The following is a 21767-nucleotide window of genomic DNA, read 5'->3' as shown; positions in this document are numbered from 1 at the left end:
ATGTGGGGATTCCCGTGGGACCCGCGGGATTCCTGCGATCCCCATTCCCATGTAGATCTCTAGTTTCAAGTTCTCATTCTTTGATTTCCAGCAGGAACATTCTTCATAATAAAATCTCAATAGTCCTGTACCTTTTAATATTTTGAAGGTTCGGAATCTCCTTGATGTCACGCCCATTAAGGAATTGTTAAATCATAAGTGGCACTCTTTTGGCTACAAAAACTTCCTTATTTGGACATGCAGTTATGTGATGTACATTCTGATATTTACCATCAGCAGCATGTATCGACCACTGGAACCTGTGGCGCCAGGTGAAAGTAATAGCATTATCGTCATGAAACAAAAAACTTTGAAGGTGAGTGGCTATTGTCTGATATGGAGCCAGTGTGCTGGATGATTCATTTAAGAAACCCGTGAGATCAAGCATCATGAAATACAGTCAAGGTCAACCAACTGGTTAATAATAATCATTTATTTTTATATACCGCAATACCAAAAAGGTTCAAAGTGGTTCACAACAGAAAAAGTTGGCACATACAGTGCAAATAGGTAACATACAAATAAAACAGGCAGATATTATTAAAATACATCAATTAAAAGGCGAGATAGTTTAAAACTGAATGCGTTAAGATGTCAACCTATCAAACAAATGTGTTTTTAACCATTTTCTAAAATCAAAATAGGAAGTAGCCTCTTGCATAGTTTTACCAAGCCACCTGTTCAATTTGGCAGCCTGAAATGAGAAAGTTCTCTCAAAGAACTTCTAATAATGGCAAGATTTTAAAGAGAGGAAGTTAAACAAATTTATCCTATGTGTATTCTTGTTGGTATGACTCAAAGAAAAGTGAGGAGCAAAATAGCCAGGTCGCATACCGAAAACTGCTTTATAACAAATGCAAGAGAACTTAAACAGGACTCTGGACTCTACCAGTTTTTGATAGAAAAGAGTAATATGCTCCCATTTCTGTAGTCCGAAAATAAGGCGAATAGCCGTGTTCTGAACCACTCTGTTTTTTAAGTATTTTCTTGTAAGCCCATCTGAGAAGGGTGACCAAAATGATAAAAGAGATGGGATGACTTTCCTATGAGGAGAGGCTAAAGCGGCTAGGGCTTTTCAGCTTAGAGAACAGACAGCGCAGGGGTGATATGATAGAGGTCTATAAAATATTGAGTGGAGTAGAAAGGGTGAAACTAGAACATCTCAATTCCTCCCACCATGTCCTATGCAAAATAGAATTTAATATCTCTTCTATCATGCATGGAAAAGCACTATGAAATACAGTAGAGATGGGCAATAATTTCTTATTTCATATTCAAGTGTCTATGGGATCATAGAAGTAAAAAAATCCATAAACGTTCTTGCAGGTTTGTTTTTTTTAGATTAGTTGGCCAACTTAGTTTTCTTTATCTAATCTAATCTAATCTTCCATTTGTGAGTCGCACATACCTATACAGGCCTATAATTGGTATATTAGAATATAAAACTCGTATGCTGTATGTGTTACACCAGTGGTCTCAAACTCAAACCCTTTGCAGGGCCACATTTCGAATTTGTAGTTAATGTCTTATTAATGAAATGACAATTTTGCATAAGGTAAAACTCTATAGTTTAAAAATATTTCCTTTTGGCTAAGTTTTAATAATAATATTGTTATTTATAGCTAAAGAGACATATGATCAGGAAACTGTTTTGTTTTACTTTGGTGATTAGGATAAACATACCGAGGGCCTCAAAATAGTGCCTGGCTGGCCGCGGGATTGAGACCACTGAGTTAAGGGGAACAGTTAATCTGCTGGCTGGGTTGGAGACACAACAAATACACTCAATTTTTGCCAAAAATCCTACAATAGAAACAACGTAACGAGGCAATTCAAGTCACTTCAGGGTTTGTTTGAAGGGCGCTCAGGGAACTAAACCTATATTCACAACTCACAACCAGAATCATGTGATTATAATATAATATAATATAAGTGAAGGGTACTCTCAGTGTGAACCATCAGCGATAGGAGTCCAGCTCCGGCACTTCACTTCTGGGTCAAGGCGATAAGCCTCCACCCCCACACCATCATCGAGCACCCTGGTGTGCTGCAAATCCTTTTCTCCTGGCGTGGTTTTTGCTCGTTAATGTGTGAGAAGTGTCTCAGATAAGTATTTTTTTCAACTTGTATGTGATTTTTTGTTTTTGATTTTGCTGAATGTTTTTGGGGATCTGGCTGGCAGGGTTTTGTTTGGGGGTCGCTCAGGTATTTTTTGTTGAATTACATTTGATTTATTCACTGATTTATTATTTGAATGATTTATTGAATTACTTAATTTGCAGCACACCAGGGTGTTCGATGATGGTGTGGGGGTGGAGGCTTATCGCCTTGACCCAGAAGTGAAGTGCCGGAGCTGGACTCCTATCGCTGATGGTTCACACTGAGAATACCCTTCACTTATATTATATTATATTATATTATAATCACATGATTCTGGTTGTGAGTTGTGGCTGGGTTGGAGGGCAGAGGGGAGAACAGGACAATCAAGCCATTGTGACATCACTGATGAGGTTGGCTCTTATTGGTAGAATGAGGCATTATGACATCACAATCTCAGCTCTGCTTCCCAAAGACAAACAGGATGTCATGGTTACAGTTTAGCCAGTGGTCTCCAACTCAAACCCTTCACAGGGCCACATTTTGGATTTGGAGGTACTTGAAGGGCCTCAGAAAAAAATAGTTAATGTTTTATTTAAGAAATGACAATTTTGCATGAGGTAAAACTTGTTCTAGTTTATAAATCTTTCTTTTCGGCTAAGTCTTAATAATAACATTGCAATTTATAGCCAAAGAGACATATGATCAAGAAACTGTGATTATGATAAACATACCGAGAGCCTCAAAATAGGACCTGGCGGGCCGCATGTGGGCCCCGGGCTGCGAGTTTGAGACCACTGTGCTACACACTGAAGACCGGGACTCTTTTTATAAAGGTGGGCTATCAATTAGCATGTGATAACGTTAAAAAAGCCCATTTTATTCCTAGAGTAGTAAGGTATGCATTTAGCATGCATACCTTAGGTCCTCTTTTACTAAGGTGCGCTAAGCGTTTTAGCGTGCACTAAATCAACACACGCGCTAAATGCTAATGCGTCCATAGGATAACATGCACGCCTTAGTGTTTAGCACACAATAATATTTAGCGTGCGCTTAAAAGCATAGCGCACCTTAGTAAAAGAGGGGTTAATTAAAGGAGACCTCAGTGTTTTAAATGTATTATTTACTTACCCCCCTCCCGCTTTTTATGAAGCCTTGGTAGGCTTTTTTTATCTCTGGTTCTGGCGGTAAAAGCCCTGACGCTCATAGAATTCCTATGAGCGTCGGAGCTAACACCGCCACAGCAGACGATAAAAAAGCCTAACGCGGCTTCTTCATAAAAGGGGACCTTAATGTGCTTGTAACTTCTAATAAGGTCAGGAAATAAATGTACTAAATAGGCTGAACTCAGTTCAGAGTCTAAATTATGTATTTTATTTTTATTTAAGGATGCATACATATATCGGGAAGACTACTTACGACTTGTTGGAGAGCTAATAACAGTAATTGGAGCTGTCGTTATATTCTTCAGCGAGGTAAAAATAATGAAATTTATTTATTTAAAAAAATGTATACCGTATTTTCACTCATATAACGCGCATACGTGTATAACACGCATACGCGTATAGTGCGCGGGTCCAAAACATTTCTGTAAAAAAATTTTTTATATAGCACGCACACGCGTATACTGCGCATGCTGCTATAACCTCCTCCCACTCCCGCTTACTCTACTGGCCTGCGAACCGGCATCCTCCCCCCCGCTCGCATCACCCCCCTCCCCTGCGATCCTACATCCCCCCCCAACACTGCAAAACATCTCTTACCCGATTGGGCACCAGCACCAATGCACAGGACGTGCCAGTGCCAGTGCCCGAAGATCCTCCCTCGTTGTTGCAGGGCTGGGCTGGGCTGGGCGGTGCGAGGGAGATCCTCCTTCTTCCTTGTGCCGGGCTGGACTGGGCTTTGAGCATTTGCGCATGCTCAAAGCCTTCTGGTCTCGCTCTCACCTGATGTAGTTTTAGTCACCTGTATCCCTCTATGCCTCTCGTAAGGAGATGTGCATCTAATTTGCTTTTGAATCCTAGAACGGTGGATTCAATAAAACCTCCTCTGGGAGAGCATTCCAGGCGTCCACCACTCGCTGCGTGAAGCAGAACTTCCTGACATTTGTCCTGGTCTTGTCCCCCCTCAGCTTCAGTCCATGTCCTCTTGTCCATGTAACACTTGACAAGGTAAATCATTTATTTTCCTGCTCTATTTTGTCAATGCCTTTCAGTATTTTGAAAGTCTCAATCATGTTCCCTCGCAATCTCCTCTTCTCAAGGCTGTTAGTCAAATTTTAAATAAACTTGTAAAGGCACTTAGGTTATGGACTCAAACACAGAGTCAGGACAGAAGTTACATCTACCAGGAAATATGTTAATATGAAGGCTGAATAGCTCTACAAATACACTTCCCCCTCCCCATTCACGGTTTCCCTACTCGCGATTTCACATAATCGCAATTTTTTTTTGGGTGGGGGAAGAGGGAAAAACCCCATATTTTTGTCTTCCCCCCGCCATCCCGGCCTTACCTGGTGGTCTAGCTGGTTTTCGGGGCAGGAGCGATCTTCCTACGCTCCTGCCCCATGCAGATAGCCATTAGGAAATGGCTGTGGGGAGTTCCCGTAGTCTCTCGAGAGACTACGGGAACTCCCCACAGCCATTTCTTAATGGCTATCTGCACGGGGCAGGAGCGTAGGAAGATCGCTCCTACCTCAAAAAACAGCTAGACCACCAGGTAAGGCCGGGATGCCAGGGGAAGGTGGAAGGGAGGTGGGGGTGGGTCAGAGCCGGATATTTGCGGTTTTTCGCCATTCGCGGTCTGGCTCTGCCCCTATCCCCCGCGAATAACGAGGGAGAAGTGTAGGCGTCCACAAATAACAAGGTTTTCAACAGCTTTTTGAAACAAAATACAGTAGTTGCTATGAAATTAAACTCTGCTTGTTTCAGCTTTTACCGTGCGTCACAAAGGTCTTGCAATGTTTTATTGATTTGTAGGTTCTGTATCTCATCAGAATGGGCTTTAAAAATTACTTTGGCAATGCATCAATTGGAGGACCTTTCCCTTTGCTAATGTACGGTAATAACTCTGGCTTCTTTATGCACACTCTATTTTGAATCCACTGTGTGAAATAATGTAGATAATCATTTTAGAAGTTCCATTTATGGTTTGGATTTGGATTATATTGTTCACATGTCTAAATCCCATTTAAAAAACTATGCTCTTAATCTACTTCCCAATTGCTCAAAAAAAAAAAAAAAAATCAAAAAATGACCAAATACACCAAAAAAAATATTGACTATTCACCCAATTATTCAAAAAATGGAGGAAAAGACTTCAAGCGATCCTGAGACAAAACTTAGGGCTCTTTATACAAAGATGCATTAGGGCCTTAACGCGCGGATTAGCGCGTGCTAAAATGCCATGTGCACTAGCTGCTACCGCCTCCTTTTAAGCAAGCGGGAATTTTTCAGCTAGCACGCACTAAACTTGTGCGTGCGCTAAAAACTCTGGCGCACCTTATAAAAGGAGTCCTTAGAGAAAAGTATATCGGAGAAGAAAAATTAGAAGATTGTTTCAAAAGTAAATTAACATGTTTTTTATTTAAAGAAGTTTTCAATCTTTCTTAATACTTAGGGCTCCTTTTACGAAGGTGCGCTAAGGGGTTCATAATAATAATAATTAAAAAAAAACGTCTAAAAAGTGGCCTAAATGGCTACTTGGACGATCAAAAAGCCTGATCGTCCAAGTACCCATAATCAAAGCTGGTTTTAGACCTATCTAAAACCAGCTTAGGCCTTTCCCCTGCCTCTAAACGAATAGAGAGAAAAGAGGCGTTTTTAGAGGAGGGCGGTGGGCGGGAGGTGGGTCAACCTAGACCTACGTTTGCAGCAGGTATAACCAAAACTTTAGGGAGGTTGCCTAGTCGGCACTTATACGTTTTGACTTAGACCAAGTCAAAACAGGTCTAAGTGCCGAAAAGGGGCCACTGAGCTGATCGTGGCTGCTGCGATCAGCTCAGCGGCCCCAGCAACCTGCCTACCCCCTACAGCAATGATCGCGGCAGGAGAGATGGCTCATCTCCCCTGCCGCAATCCACCCTTCCCCCTCTCCCCCGCAACGATCAGGGCAGGAGGGAGCCCAAGCCCTCCTGCTCCACGATCTCCAACCCCCCACCACCCCCAGCCCAATCCGTTGGGGCCAGGAGGGAGCTCAAGCCTTCCTGGCCCGGCGATCTCCCCCCTCCCCCCACCACATGATCCGGCCAGGAAGGAGCACAAGCCCTCCTGGCCCGCGACCTCCTCTAACCCCCACCCCCCACTAAAATACGGGCAGGAGGGATCCCAGGCTCTCCTGCCCTTGATGCAACCCCCCCCCAACAACCGCCGCCCTGAACCCCCGATCGCCCCCCCCCCCTGCCGACCTTAATCCAACAACTTCTTTTGTAATCCTCTCTTCATAACAAACTATTTGGGAGGTTTTTCTGGCTAGTGATAGCTCCTGTTTTGAGATTTAAAGCATGAAAGTGTTTTCTAAGTTTTGTCTGGGGAGCACATGAAGTCTTTTCCTCCATTTTTTGAGTAATTGGGTGATAAGTCAATATTTTGGGGGTAAATCTCATTCAAAACATAAATATATACCTATGGTAGGGGGGAGGGCAATTTTTGGGAGGAACGATACACCAGCATTTCCCATTTCAGAAGGGGAAAGCACGTTTATGTCAACTGGCATCGATGTCTGGATTTATTCCTGCTGATAGGCATGTCAAGGTTGGAGAACGCTGCTCGTTTTGTGCAGCGCTCCACTGGAGGGATTAGACGCGGTTTCTTTCTTAATTGCCCAGTGTTTTTTGTCCCTCCCACAAGCAGTACTGGCAAAGGATATCAGACATTATGACATCTTCAGAAAATGTGTAGAAGCAGTGACGTCGTAAGAGCGAGCAGCGCCCAGGGCGGTTTCCTCTGTGCGACATAAATTTGGGAGGTGGGGCCTTCGATTAAAAAAAACTGCGAATAACTGAAACCGCAAATACGGAGGAGGAAGTGTATTTTAAAAGTCCTTTATCTTCTCTGTCCCTAGTGGACTCGCAGTCTAAGGCCCTCTTTTACTAAGGCGCGCTCACCAATTCGTGTGCGCTAAACGCTAATGTGTGCATGTTAGTTTATGGATGCGTTAGCATTTAGCACGCGCTAATTCAATTAGCGCACCTTAGTAAAAAAGGGGGTAAGTTTTGTACCTGGATCAATAGTTAAGTGTTAAATGAAGTTGCCTAAAGTCACAAGATGTTTCGGTAAGGATCGAACCCAGCTCACTCTACTGTTAGGTTAATCCTCCACTCGGTGGTAATTGCTTAGAAGTAATTGCTTAGAAATAAAAACATACAGTGGTACCTCGGTTTACGAGTGCACCGGTTTGTGAGTGTTTTGCAAGACGAGCAAAACATTCGCAAAATCGGCGCCTCGGAAACCGATTTACGAGCGCCCCCCCCCCCCCGCGATCCGGCACCCCCCCTCCCCCCCGTCGCTTCTTACCGTCTTCTGGGCCTGGGCACCGGCACGTCCTGTGGATTGGTGCCAGTGCCTGAAGAATGTGAACTCCCAGGCCTTGAGCATGCACAGATGCTCAAGGCCCAGCAAGAAGAGGAGGCAGATCTTCAGGCACTAACGCACAGGACATGCCGGTGCCGGTGCCCAGGCCCAGAAGACGGTAAGAAGCGGCGGGGGTTGCCCAATAGCGGCGGGGGGTGCCCGATCGCAGGGGGGGAGGGTGCCGGATCACAGGGGGGAGGGTGACGGATTGCAGGGGTGGGCTTCGGGGGGAGCAATGCCGGTTCTCGTGGGGGGGGGAACGTATCAAAGCGAGTTTCCATTATTTCCTATGGGGAAAGTCGCTTTGATAAACGAGCATTTTGGATTACGAGCATGCTCCTGGAACGGATTATGCTCGTAATCCAAGGTACCACTGTACTTAATTACACTTCCCCCTCCGTATTTGCGGTTTCAGGGTCTCAGTTATTCGCAGTTTTTCAATTGAGGGCCCCGCCCCCCAAATTTACATCACAGGAAATCGCTGCTCCCAGCTGCACTTTCTTCACTGGAACAGGTCAGGTTATTCACGGTTTTGTGTCTATTTGTTTTGTTTTACAGAAAACCCGTGAATAACATATGAAAAGTTATTTGTGGTTCTTTTTCTCTATTCACTGCCCTGGCGTTCCCCTATCACTGCGAATGGGGAGGGGGAAGTATACACAGAAAATTAATACTCCTCTTTCCATCATAACTATATTATCCAATAATAAGAGCTAAAGGTTTCCAATTTTAAGTTAGTGAAAGGCAGATTTATTAAGTTCTATTCCATTTCTGTTACCTTGGACTTACTAGAGATGTTTTATGAGACCTTTCAAGCCATAGTTATGAGAGATACTTCTTGCAGAGGTTTAAGCCTTTTATAAGACTGTATTGCAGAGATTTATTATGCTTGGGGAAAACACGCACTGACAGCTCACTTTGCTGAAGGGATACTACATCGAGGACACAAAGACAACTCATGGTCAAAAACATGGAATTTATCTTTTTGGCATATTGTATTTTCAGAGATTGTTCTACTCTCCTATAAAAGTGATGGTCTATGCGTTAAACAGTAGGCCCGACTTTCCATCCCATCAACCTTGCCTTTCGGTCTAGTTTCCCTTTATCTAACCATCTTGTCACAGCTGCAAGTACAATTTAACAGTGTTGAAATCTATCTTTCTAGGGTGGGGTATTCCATTTTAATATTCATAGTAGTCTTGCTGAGATCCCTTGGAAACGATAATGAAGCTGTTGCCCTGTCTGTTGCTTTGATTATCGGATGGTGTAACTCCATTTATTTTGCCAGAGGATTTAAAATGCTTGGTCAGTTTACCATCATGATACAGAAGGTAAGGATTATGAATTAATACTACTTCACTCAAATATAAATATATACGAGTATCATCTACAGCAGTGGTTTCAAACTCGCGGCCCGGGGGCCACATGCGGCCCGACAGATACTATTTTGAGGCCCTCGGTATGTTTATCATAATCAGAAAAGTAAAATAAAACAGTTTCTTGATCATATGTCTCTTTAGCTAAAAATTACAATATAATTATTAAGACTTAGCCAAAAGGAAAGATTTATAAACTATAAAGAGTTTTACCTCATGCAAAATTGTCATTTCTTTAATAAGATATTAACTATTTTTTCTGAGGCCCTCCAAGTACCTACAAATCCAAAATGTGGCCCTGCAAAGGGTTTGAGACCACTGATCTACAGTATATCTCTCTTTTCCATATGTGTATGTATATCATATATGCAAAGTAGTACTTTATTAATAATAATAATAATAATAATAATAAATTTATTCTTTTATACCGCCCAACCACAAAGTTCTAGGCGGTTAACAACAAAGAAGAACTGTACAATCAGTGAAAGGTACAACAGGTTAATCAGAATGAATGACAAGAAGAAAATTACATAGTTATTTAACAAACTTATCAAGCAAGTGTGTTTTTAAAAATTTTCTAAAAACGTTATAAGAATCTGTTTGACAAATAAGCAGGCTTAACCAAGAGTTCAGTTTGCCTAGCTGAAAGGCAAATGTCCTATTCAAAAATTTCTTGTAATGACAGTTCTTAACTGAAAGATACATGAACATTTAACTTATTACAAGTGTTTTTTGATGAGGTATAAATATTAAATTAAGAGGCTAGATATCCCGGAGCCAAACCAAAAAGAGATTTAAAACAAAGACAACCAAATTTAAAAAGAATACGTGCCTCAAAAGGCAACCAATGTAATAATATTCTTAAGAGTGTCATGCACATACCTTAATGGAAATATGATTTGCATAATAAAAACGGAGTCAATATTTTTCAGCAAACAGGAGAGGGCTGGCCATCAATATTGTATAGCACTGGGTTGGATTGTGTTGTGGAGTATTGACTCTGACTGTCCCAGCACAATCTGCGTAGCCCCAGCATGCTTTGGGGGCAGAGTTAGGGTGGGCCCAGTAGTTATGTAGACATCAACAATACTTGGTACCGATGCCTGCAGAGCTAACCAGCCAGCCAGAAGGTCATCATGCCGCTGTACCGGACCATGGTGCGCCCTCATCTGGAATACTGCGTCCAGCACTGGTTGCCATACTTGAAGAAGGACACATTACTACTTGAAATAGTTCTGAGAAGAGTGACTAAGATGGTTAAAGGGCTGGAGGAGTTGCCATACAGTGAAAAATTAGGGAAACTGGGCCTCTTCTCCCTCGAACAGAGGAGATTGAGAGGGAACATGATCGAAACATTCAAGGTACTGAAGGGAATAGACTTAGTAGATAAAGACAGGTTGTTCAGCCTCTCCAAGGTAGGGAGAACGAGAGGGCACTCTCTAAAGTTGAAAGGGGATAGATTCCGTACGAACGTAAGGAAGTTCTTCCTCACCCAGAGAGTGATAGAAAACTGGAACGCTCTTCTGGAGTCTGTCATAGGGGAAAACACCCTCCAGGGATTCAAGACCAAGTTCCTGCTGAACCAGAATGTACGCAGGTAGGGCTAGTCTCAGGGCGCTGGTCTTTGACTAGAAGGCCGCCGCATGAGCAGACTGCTGTGCATGATGGACCACTGGTCTGACCCAGCAGCGGCAATTCTTATGTTCAGCCATGACAGCCTAAAAAGCCATCCCATTTTTGCCTGATTAGGAATGTGGGAGTACCACTGAATATTGGCCAGCACCTACACAACTGTATTAGCCTTCTAAAATAAAATTTATGAACTAACAGTGCAATTAAACAGAATTAGTACCTTTGTTAGGCTATTAATTGATTTAAGATGTAAACTTTTCAGACAGCCAAGCTCCCTTCCTTGAGCCATTCATGATGGCCATTGCTTGGGAGAAAAGAAAGTAGATATCATTTTACCGAGAACAGCAGTCTCTACCCAAATACTTCACAGGTTTCTATGACTAATGTAATATTATGTTAATATTGAATAATTGCTTAGAAATTATTTCCTTTGTATGGAAGTAATTTAATTTAGAGGGCTAAGAATTTAGCACAAGGCTATGCATTTTTCATTTAACGGCAAACAATCAACCTTAATCACACAGAGCAAAAGAAATTCTTTTGAGGTTTGCTTTCCTCTATGACATTTCACTTTCTTCAATGCAGATCCTTTTTGTAGATCTTTTCCAGTGGTTCTGTTTAATGTTTATCATCATGATTGGGTTCACATCTGGTAAGTGCCACCATTGTCTTTCATTCGTACCCGCATGAATAATAATAATAATTTTATTCTTATATACCGCCATACCCAGCGAGTTCTAGGCGATTTACATCAATTAGATTAGGATCCGCATTGACATGCAGATTTACAACAAATTTATCGGATTTGCAACAAATTTAGCCAAACTTGGCAGATGAAGAAGGAAGAGGGTAGAAGAAGGGGAAGATAGAAGCTATCATGAAGGAGGAGATGAGCCGAGCGAGGGGCATAATCGAATTCTGAAATGCCAACAAACCTGTTTCAAAATGGTTTATATTGCTGTAGCTGTGGTAGCTAGACTGTTTCATGAGCAGGCTTTACTCATCTCATTTGAATGTGTTGTCCATTCGCAAACCAAGGGCAGTTGTAGCACGGAAATTGTTGACCAGCTCATTCTCCTATCACTAGTGGCAGATTGCTAAATTGTTAATAACACTGAAAGTAGTTGCTTATCTTTTTTAAAAAGAAAAAAAAATTATCACCCGCCCGTATCCAGGTTGAGTTACATATTAACATACAAAATAAAACATAACATTTATCATACAAAACATATCAAGAAAACACTATAACAAAATACATACATACTGTACATATAAAATCAGGTTACATATGACATACACGTCGCATCAACGATGAACGTTATTTAAGGCCAAGAACTGACCAACCCTATCAAACATCAAAATGTAAAATTGCATAAGGCACACAAGATGACTCAATGGAAAACATCTTTATGCCAAATGAAACAGACCAGACCATCGAAAACCTCTGTGACCAGCACTCAACAGTCATCACTCCTTTCCCGTCAGACAAACTCAAACCATATATTTCATCTTTCAAGGACAAATTAACTATCATAGCAGTCTTCATATTCTTGATATTTTAATCTACAACCTAATATTATTAAACTCCTTAAAATGCATAATTATGTAAATATGAGAGTTGTATAAATATGCATTCATGTTGTAAAGCATGAGTATATCCAAGACCAAAATTAACATCTGAGTCGATTGGGAGAATCAGCTACTGCTAGGTCAGGGATAGGCAATTCCGGTCCTCGAGAGATGGAGCCAGGTCAGGTTTTCAGGATTTCTACAATGAATATGTATGAGATGGATTTGTATGCACTGCCTCCTTGAGATGCAAATCTATCTCATGCATATTTATTGTGGATATCCTGAAAACCTGACCTGGCTCGGGCTCTCGAGGACCAGAATTGCCCACCCCTGTGCTAGGTGAATGAGAGGTCTAGAATGCCAGAACTGGGGGGGGCATCAAAAGAACATGGGTAATAGGGATCTGTTGTCAGCTGGGCTAGCAGCTCCTCAATGCACTTTCTCCTCCTTTTCCTTCTAAAAACCAGCAACATGAGCATATTTAACAAGCATGATTGTAGGGCCAGCACTTTCTGATGCTAATCTCATGCATTACAAGATCAGCTGTGTTGCCCTTAAGGTGTGTGTGGGGGGGGGGGGAGGGGATCAGAAAGGTGGTGGAAGAAGGGCATAAGGCTGAAAGTTTGTTGTGGCACTCAGTACTCTTACTCAAATGTGTCCTCCAGTCTGATCAACAAAGATTCGTAGCTACTGAATTCACTTAGAATCACCCACTCTTCAATCTTGTATGAGGCTATTAGGTATTTATCTTGAGAATCACCTTTCAATGGAAAAGGACGCTCTTGAAAAATAGACAACACAATTTTACAAATCACCAAACTTCTTAGATCTAAGTTAGATTTCTGAATAGATTATAGATTCATCTTTTTTTTTTTCCTTTCTTTTTTCTCTTTTTTTCCTTTTTGTGTTACCTACCAAATGTGTTCCCCACTAAATGTTTTCTTTCTCTCTTTAAAGATTGTAGTTCATCCCTTTCATCTTCCGTACCAGTTATTACATTACATTACATTAGTGATTTCTATTCCGCCATTACCTTGCGGTTCAAGGTGGATTACATCCAAACTAAAACAAAAATTACAATCAAAATTTGAAGGAAAAGAATAAGCGATGACATAGAATTTTTAAGGTAATATATATTGGGTAAAGAGTTACCAAAGGGAAGTGGAGGTCTTTAGGAGATAAGAATAGGTTGAAATTATGGGTTTTTGATAACGTTTGGTAGATAAAAGAGTATTAGAGAGATCTAAGGGTAAATAGAGTGTTGGATATTGGGTTGGGATTGATTGTGCTGAATAGGTTTTATGTGTTTTTTGAAAGGTATGGTTTTAATATCTCTCCTGAAGGCTTTGTAGTCTGTAGTCAAAGATAACAGTGGTGATTTGTCTGTCCAGTTTAGCTGCTTTGGAGGCTATTAGGTTATCATAAAGTTTTTTTGTTTGACATCTTTGGATGATGGGTGAGTGAATAATGAGTGGGATCTTCTGTGTCTGATTGAGGAGGATTGATTTACCGTAGTCGGTTATTCCGGTAGGTTGGGCTTTTTCCGTTGAGAGCCTTGCAAAGTAAGCAGTAGAATTTGAAGTGCACTCTCGCTTCTATTGGAAGCCAGTGCGAGTCATGGTATGCCTCTGTGATATGGTCATATTTTTTTAGGAAATAGACAAGTCTCAGGGCTGTATTCTGTATTGTCTGCAATTGCTTCATCATGGTCGCAGGACAAGGTAGGTATAGTATGTTGCAGTAGTCTATCATCCCAAGGATAAGAGATTGTACCAATAGTAGAAATTGCTTCTTTTCAAAGAATGTTCAGATTTTTCTTAGATTTCTCATGGTCATGAACAATGCCTTTATTATTTTGTTAATTTGGGGTTGCATTGTGCAGCCTCTGTCAATTGTGACTCCTAGCAATTTTAGTGTAGGTTGTATTGGATATGAGATCGAGTTTATTACAAGATTAGTTAATGTTGGAGTTTTGTTGTTTTCTAGTAGGATGAAATTTGTTTTGTCAGGGTTAAGTTTTAATTTGTGCTCTGTCATCCAAATTGCAACTGAATCGGGAGTTTTGTGTATTGTGCTTGTCATGACGGGTTCTGGTTGGTCGAAGGGTAGGAGAATAGTGATGTCATCTGCGTAGCTGTATGAAATTATGCCATGATTATCTAATTTGATTGTAATTATGTTAAAAAGTTTGTTCTACCCCCCCATTTTTAAAATGTTATACGCTTTGAAGCTTTTGATATTGTGTACATAACAAAAATTTAATAAACTTGAAACTTGAAAATCACATTTTGCATGTGATTAAGGGAGCATTTATGCAAATGAGAGTTCTTTCAATGTTATCAGTGTTAGACTTCCAAATTGTGGCCCACAGTATTGTTATAAGCAAACTGGATTTTTGTAATTCACTACTTTTAGGCATTACGAGTGCAAGGGTTCACGCATTGCAGGTAATACAGAATACAACTGCGAGGTTAATTACCAGAGTATCAAAATACAACCATATCACTCCTGTTTTGTAAAAATTACTCTGGTTACCTATTGAATTTTGAATCGAGTGCAAAATTTTGACTGTCGTTCATCATGTGCTCTATGGAGAGGCACCATGGTACTTGATTCAAATTCTAAGAAAATATATTCCAAATGGAAATATGCGATCAGAAGCTACTAAGCGTCTAACTTTGGAGAATACTCAGGACGTACAGTATAGGAAAACATGTATGACAGCGGTATCCTTGGCGTGCCCGAAGCTATGAAACTTGATGAAAGGGACACTAAGGGCTCCTTTTATTAAGCTGCGCTAGTGGTTTTAGCGTGTGCTAGGCGCTAACGCCTCCATTGAGCTGGCATTAGTTTTTCCACGTAGGCGGGAGTTATCGCGCGCTAAAAACGCTGCCGCAGCAGAGTAAAAGGAGCCCTAAGATTATGTGCAGATTTTAAATCTTTTTTTAAAAAAAATCTCTAAAGACGAGTTTATATGTAAGGGCATTTCAGAACTGATCGTTTAATCAGCATATTTTTTTAAATCAGAATATTTTTTTTAATATGCAGATTGATTACTAGAAGATGGCGTGTTGAAAGGAAGCATATTTATTTAATATGTATTGATGAATGTATGAGTTGGTTTTATTTTATGTAAGTTATAATTTGTTACTGGCTTAGTAGATAAGCGGAATAGAATTTTTTTTAAAATAAATACATTTGATGCAACTTGTATATTCAAAATGATTTAACAGGCAGAAACGGCCACTCACCAGTTAAATTGCTTGTTTGGGGTTATCTGCTAATTTCCAGCAGCACTTAACTAGTTATTGCCACTGAAAATGAGCAGTTTGTGCCTATTTGGGGGGTGATTCCAGAATGGATTTGGCAATTGGAAATGTCCCTTCCAGTATGCAAATGTTCATATGCCACCCAATGAAATATTAACGGTGATTTGGACTTTTTAGCATTGGCACTCACACTTGAATTTTTCTACAGATGAATTTTTGAATGATAAATAATTTTTTTACATACATTTATATATATATTCTTTTCATTTTTTTCACTTTGCACTTTCCCAAAAGCACATTGTACTTTTTAATCAATGCACTTTATGGGCGGAGCTTTGTGAGTGGCTTTATTATTTTTTCTCAGAATTTTTCACTGACCGCTTGTGCATATTAATTATTAGTGGTCATTGAGACCAAATGATGTACGGGGCAGAGCTTATTTAGGTTAAAAACCTGGTGCTGGTCACCTATGAGTTTCTGCCCGGGGCCAAAAAAGTCACCCGATATATATCCAGGCCCATACTAAAGTGTCTCATATTTATTTATTTATTTACTATTCACATTTGGTTCTGTGAATATTCTTTGAAAATCTAATATTGGGTACTGTCAATGCTTTTTTGTTTTGTTATATGACCTTTTGACAGTTTTTCAGAGTTTTGTGCTTGCTCATATGCAAATGAGGCATCAGAGCTTTACTGAATTTTTTTTCTTTATATACTAGTCTGCCAGTCCTCTAATACCTCCGTTTCCTCCTCACCCATGGGTTTAGGGTAACTTTGGTTGCTTTTTATCTCCATGGGTTCAGATTCCCCCTTGTCCTCAGCACTCACCATAGGTGTAGCATGAACGGGTGACATATAACTTTTTTCTTATGCTTGGGGAAGTAACCAGGTGTGACTAATGGCACCGTAGCTCAACAACAACCAGCTGTGATTGAGCTTGGAAGCCTAAAGGAACAGAGTGATTTGGGTTCAGCAAATTCTATCTATTTATCGTGTTTGTCTTTTTTTTGTTGTTGTTAATCTTTATTCATTTTTAAAACTCACAATAAGTGTAACATATAATACAATCATTTATACTTTAACATCACTTAATATATCATCAATTTTAACTCACATCAAATATCCCCCCTCCCTTATACCCAACAGTTATTCATAAGCAAAAGAAATCATAAAATATTCCCACCCCCATCCCACCCTGGACGTGTATGAACAAAAGGGAAAAATTAATATTTATTCTATGCAGTAATTTCAATCTTTACAGTATCTTGTTAATGGCTCCCAAGTAATCTGAAAATGTGACACAAAGAGTTCCACCAAAAAGCTATAATTTAGCCTATCCCAATTTTTTCAATTATTTGTAATATGTTGTATGGCAACCCCTGTCATGTCCCCTGTTTATCGTGTTTGTCTGTGTCCATCGCATTTCCAGTGTCTCGTACCTTTATTTGAAAAACTTTCAAGATCTGGGAAGCAGCAGGGATCACCACGGTAGTGCCTCGTTCTGTTTTTCTCCCCACAGCGTTTTACGTCATGTTCCAGATGTTGGATCTGAAAAGCTATCCACAGTTCAAAGACTACTCTATGGCCATGTGTACAGCCATTGAACTGATGATGGGACTGATTAATCTTCCGGTGCCTGTGGATGTTCCCTCTCTTCCGCTAATATATATTATCTACGCGATCTACATGGTGTTCATCTATCTATTGATGCTGAATATCTTGATTGCAATGATGGATGATACATACTGGAGAATAGCGAAAGAAAGGGAGGAACTTTGGAAAGTGCAGGTATCAAGCACATTCTTTTCCCGCCAAACGTGATTGGTGGAATATGTCCTGAGCAGTGGCAAATAACACTGACGTAAAAGAGCTAATATGTTCATGTCTGTGTTTATATGCAGGCTGATATTTAAACTCTTCAGCCAGAGATCGTTTTAAATGCTAGACGTGGTGTTTAAATGAATCACGGATATCCTTCCAGTGCAGGTGATCGAGGCAGACAGTGTGCCAGACTTTAAGAATAAATGGGATACCCATGTTGGATCCCTACGAGGGTCAAGATAAGAAAATTGGGTCATTAGGGCCTAGACTGGGGGTGGGTAAGCAGAGTGGGCAGACTTGATGGGCTCTAGCCCTTTTCTGCCGTCATCTTCTATGTTCTATGTTTCTATGGATATTGGGCACTGCTGTCTGGATAGAGATCGGTGTTGAAAATAAGAGCAGAGTAATACTGCCTTGTCGCTATCCAGGTAGCGCTGATATTCAATTTGCCCTCTGAATAATTATCCAGATAAATTTAAGACAGCTTTTTATTAGCCTACATATATCTGGATACTTTGGATAGCGGAGGAAATCCGGACGTCTGGTAACCCTAGGGTTGGGTGACTTGCCCATGGTCACAAGGAGAAGCACTAGGATTGAACCCACAATCTCAGTACGCTGAAGTAGCGGCTCTAACCACTAGGCCATTTGTGGAGAATAAGGAATGAAGGCAATAAGAGCAGTTTTCAATTTTCTTGGTCTTCTGTATGCCTCTCTCCACTTTTCCTTCAGCTGTTAGCATTTTTCTAGGTTTTAGGTCACCTCGCTAATTCCTTTGTCCAGTTCCTGCTACATTACTCTATTCTATGTCTGCCCTTATGAATTTAGCATTGACCTCTCATGCCTCCCCGAGTCTGGGTGCATTATAAAGCTTGTACATTAACGTATTGCTTGCTCGTCTCCCACTTCAATGTGTAATGCTTCTTATATTTATAGATTGCCTCTACAATTCTTCTGCTGGAGCGTCACGTGCCCTGGTTCCTTAAAGCTCGGTGTGGAATTCCAGGAAGCTCTCTTGGGTTTGATGGCGGCAAATGGTACATAGGGTACGATAAGAACTGGCGTTATTGTCTCTTGCATCTCCGTTGGCTTGGCTTTTGATGAAAAATATTTTTACCCCATACTGTAAGCTAAACAAGCTGTAAGTTTTGAAATGTGCGAGAACCAACGTAGTGGAGATATATATGTGTATGTGCATATATAGACATGTATACTGTATATATATATATATATATGTATAGGGGCTGATATTCAGCTGGCAGTGAGCAGTGTGCTTAAAGCTTACCACTGGTCCTGATCTTAGATATTCAATACACAAAAATACTCTTGGGGGAAAAAAATATATATATATACTGTATATATAACTGTATCCCAAGAGTATTTTCCCAGCAGTTATATATGGATCTACCCAGATATTCAATGCCAGACTGTTTCTGGTGACTGACGTTGAATATTCAGGTATTTTAAAAGGCAGCTAGCCAAAAACCAGTTGGCCAGTATTCAGCACTAACTGGCCATTGACTAGCGCATAAAGATTGGCCAGTTAGCGCTGAAAAAATCAGAGTCTATATTGGATGCACTCCAGAAATCCCAAACTATTGCCTGGTCAGTTCCTGGTAGCATTTCAGCACTAACTGGTGATTTTTTTTGGCTAGGATAACCAATGATCTCCCGCTGAAAATAACCAATTAGCCACCGAGACACGAGTTAACTGGTCAGCAGCCGTTGCCAACTCGTTCACTCATCTTGAATATCAGGGAGAAGTTAACCAGTTGGTGGCTGTTGCCAACCGGTTAACTCATGCTGAATATCGGGGGGGCTGGGGGGGATATTATATATAGTGTGTTTGAAAATAACAGGGCTCCTTTTATTTTTCTTTGCAACAAATAAATGGCTGGGTACCCAATCATAAAACTTGGCTCTGAAATATGATAGAATGATCATGCATCAGATATGTAGCATATTCTTAGCAAAATCCATATAATAAATAGCATTTAAACAATAAACCTTCTATTCGAAATCAATTTGCATTTTAAAAAATCTGACTTTTCATAGCATATCTTCAATCCAATCAATAACATCAGTGGTGTTAGTGCTTCAGGTCTACCTATATGGGACAGCTTTTGAAATAACCAGTGATATTAATTTTGCAAATACGTTTCTTCAGTCACCAAGTGATCTTTGTTTTTCAGGAAGCATTTTAAAAAACATTTTTGCTGCACAATGTTTTGCTTGACTCAGAAATTTTAGGACATGCCTGTCTTTCAGAGATAAACCCATGCTGACTAACTACAAGCTATAACATCATAATTATGCTATGTTTTATTGTACATAGGCCATATATTTGCTATAGAGATAACTAAAAGTGGTTGTTTTACTTCATATAGTAACATAGTAGATGACGGCAGAAAACTACCCGAACGGTCTATCTAGTCTGCCCAACCCTACCCACTCTTTCAATTACTGACTTAATTTAACCCCCTCTTCTATTAAACTGCGCTAGCAGTTTTTAGCGCAGAGAGTTGCGCTGCTCCCGATGCTCATAGGAACTCTATGAGCGTCAGGAGCAGCGCGGGCCATTCAGCGTGGCTCCCCGTGCTAGAAATTGCTGGCGCAGTTTAATAGACGAGGCCCTAAATTTTCCTTCCTCTTAGCCATTGCTGGACCAGAACCCAAAGCTCTGCCCGGTTCTATGCTTAGGTTCCATCTACTGAAGTCTCCGGTTACAGTATACATGACAACTGTAATATATGGTATCTTCCGAACAGGTCTGCAGGAAACTACTTTGTACTCATACATTCACATGTAATAGCTTTCCGTGTTTCACTTATTTGCATTATGTTTACATTTTCAGGGTGGAAGAAATTTCCGACGAGTCTGTGCCAGAAAAAGGTCAACGCCAGGGCATGACGTTAACCCGATCTGGACTTTGCTGGAATGAAATCAGAAATAATATTGTCAAAATTGCCAGCATGCAAGGTTATTCTAAATCAACCTCCTTATAAACCCCACTCAGCAACAGTGAAACGACGTGCAGAATTATTCTGGTCTTTTTTTGTTTGTGAATTCTATTGGTGAGCACATATGTCTCTACCACAACAGACATCTGAATGAAAATGTTACATTGGGAGTGACTGTCTTTATATCAGTGTTCATCAACCAGTGGTCCGCAGACCATAGTCTCTACCACAACAGACATCTGAATGAAAATGTTACATTGGGAGTGACTGTCTTTATATCAGTGTTCATCAACCAGTGGTCCGCAGACCATTGGCGGTGCGCAAAATTTTCTGCCGGCCCGTAAAGAGTTTGTGTCCCCTGCAAGCGGTCCCCTATAGGCAGTTACCTCGACTGTTGGACACCGCCTTCCTTCCAGCTTGAATGCTCCTTATCTTCAGCGCCAGCCGCACTTGTTTGCTGGGACAGCACACAGTGACTCTTGCACGCTGCACTTGGCTGACCCAGAACTGGAACCGGGTCAGAAGCATGCAGTGTGCAAGAGCCGCTGCACGCTGTCCCGGAAAACAAGTGCGGCTGGTGCTGAAGATAAGGAAAAATCGATCCATTTGTACCCGGGTAAATCCGGATGTTTGGTAACCCTTTCTAAAACAAAGGGCTCCTTTTACAAAGGCGCGCTAGTGGTTTTAGTGCGCACTTAGCGCACGCTAAAATGGCACGCATGCTAGCCGCTACTGGATTAGCGCATGCTAATCCGGTGTGTACGCTAAAAACGCTAGCGCACCTTTGTAAAAGGAGCCCAAAGTCTTCATAGCAAATTAAAGTCTAGATTAATATTTTAGCAATTAGAGAAGGAAAATTAAGAATAAATGCAATAGACCAGGAATATTCATCACGGTTACAGAAGAATTGCACGAAGCAAAAGAAATCAGCAACAGGATTGTTCATTCTTCAAAGTTACTTAGACAAGACCCCAATGATACCGTCACGGTAGACTAGGACTTGTTTTTAATAAGGTGATTTTATCATTGTTTTAACCTTTTATAGTCTCTCTTGTTGGGGGTGCATTTGTGAAAATGTCTGAGCTTTATGCGTAAGATTTTGACAAATATTCTGTTGTTTTCATTTATATTGCATGGATGCTTGGGGGAGGGGAGGGGTTTCACGCCTTGAGCACTTATGCAGTGAAGTATTTAAGAGGAATAGATTTTCTTATGCACCAACAACCTAAGCATCCCCTCATGGAAAGTATGCCCTACAATCAAAAGAAGTTTATTTTTTTTTCATTTATGTATTCTTGATGTTTCACATGGAGACCATTTTAAAATAATATGTATTGACCATGTGGTTTGGCTTGAGTTCTGTGCATCATTTATTCCAATGAGTTGTTTCAGGGCTTTGAATTTTGGGGGGGGGGGGGTGATCGGTGGA

General features: G+C 40.7%; 1 protein-coding gene across 5 annotated transcripts in view; it reads left to right on the top strand.

Moving 5' to 3' along the window:
* LOC117366304 (transient receptor potential cation channel subfamily V member 6-like) overlaps nt 1-21698 on the top strand; it is a 51015-nt gene extending 29317 nt beyond the window's left edge. For all 5 annotated transcript variants that reach the window (XM_033957531.1, XM_033957529.1, XM_033957530.1 and 2 more), the window contains 8 exons: nt 149-355; nt 3525-3611; nt 5115-5191; nt 8872-9037; nt 11300-11366; nt 17077-17345; nt 18315-18424; nt 20233-21698. In XM_033957531.1, coding sequence (XP_033813422.1) covers nt 149-355; nt 3525-3611; nt 5115-5191; nt 8872-9037; nt 11300-11366; nt 17077-17345; nt 18315-18424; nt 20233-20383 — 1134 coding nt within the window. In that variant the 3' untranslated portion in view covers nt 20384-21698. The remainder of the gene's footprint in view (nt 1-148; nt 356-3524; nt 3612-5114; nt 5192-8871; nt 9038-11299; nt 11367-17076; nt 17346-18314; nt 18425-20232) is intronic.
* Nucleotides 21699-21767: the final 69 nt, after the last annotated feature.

Source organism: Geotrypetes seraphini, chromosome 9 (assembly GCF_902459505.1).
Source record: "Geotrypetes seraphini chromosome 9, aGeoSer1.1, whole genome shotgun sequence".
Classification (NCBI taxonomy): Eukaryota; Metazoa; Chordata; class Amphibia; order Gymnophiona; family Dermophiidae; genus Geotrypetes; species Geotrypetes seraphini.
Note: the sequence above shows the minus strand (reverse complement) of the source record. Positions and strands in the feature narration are given on the sequence as shown.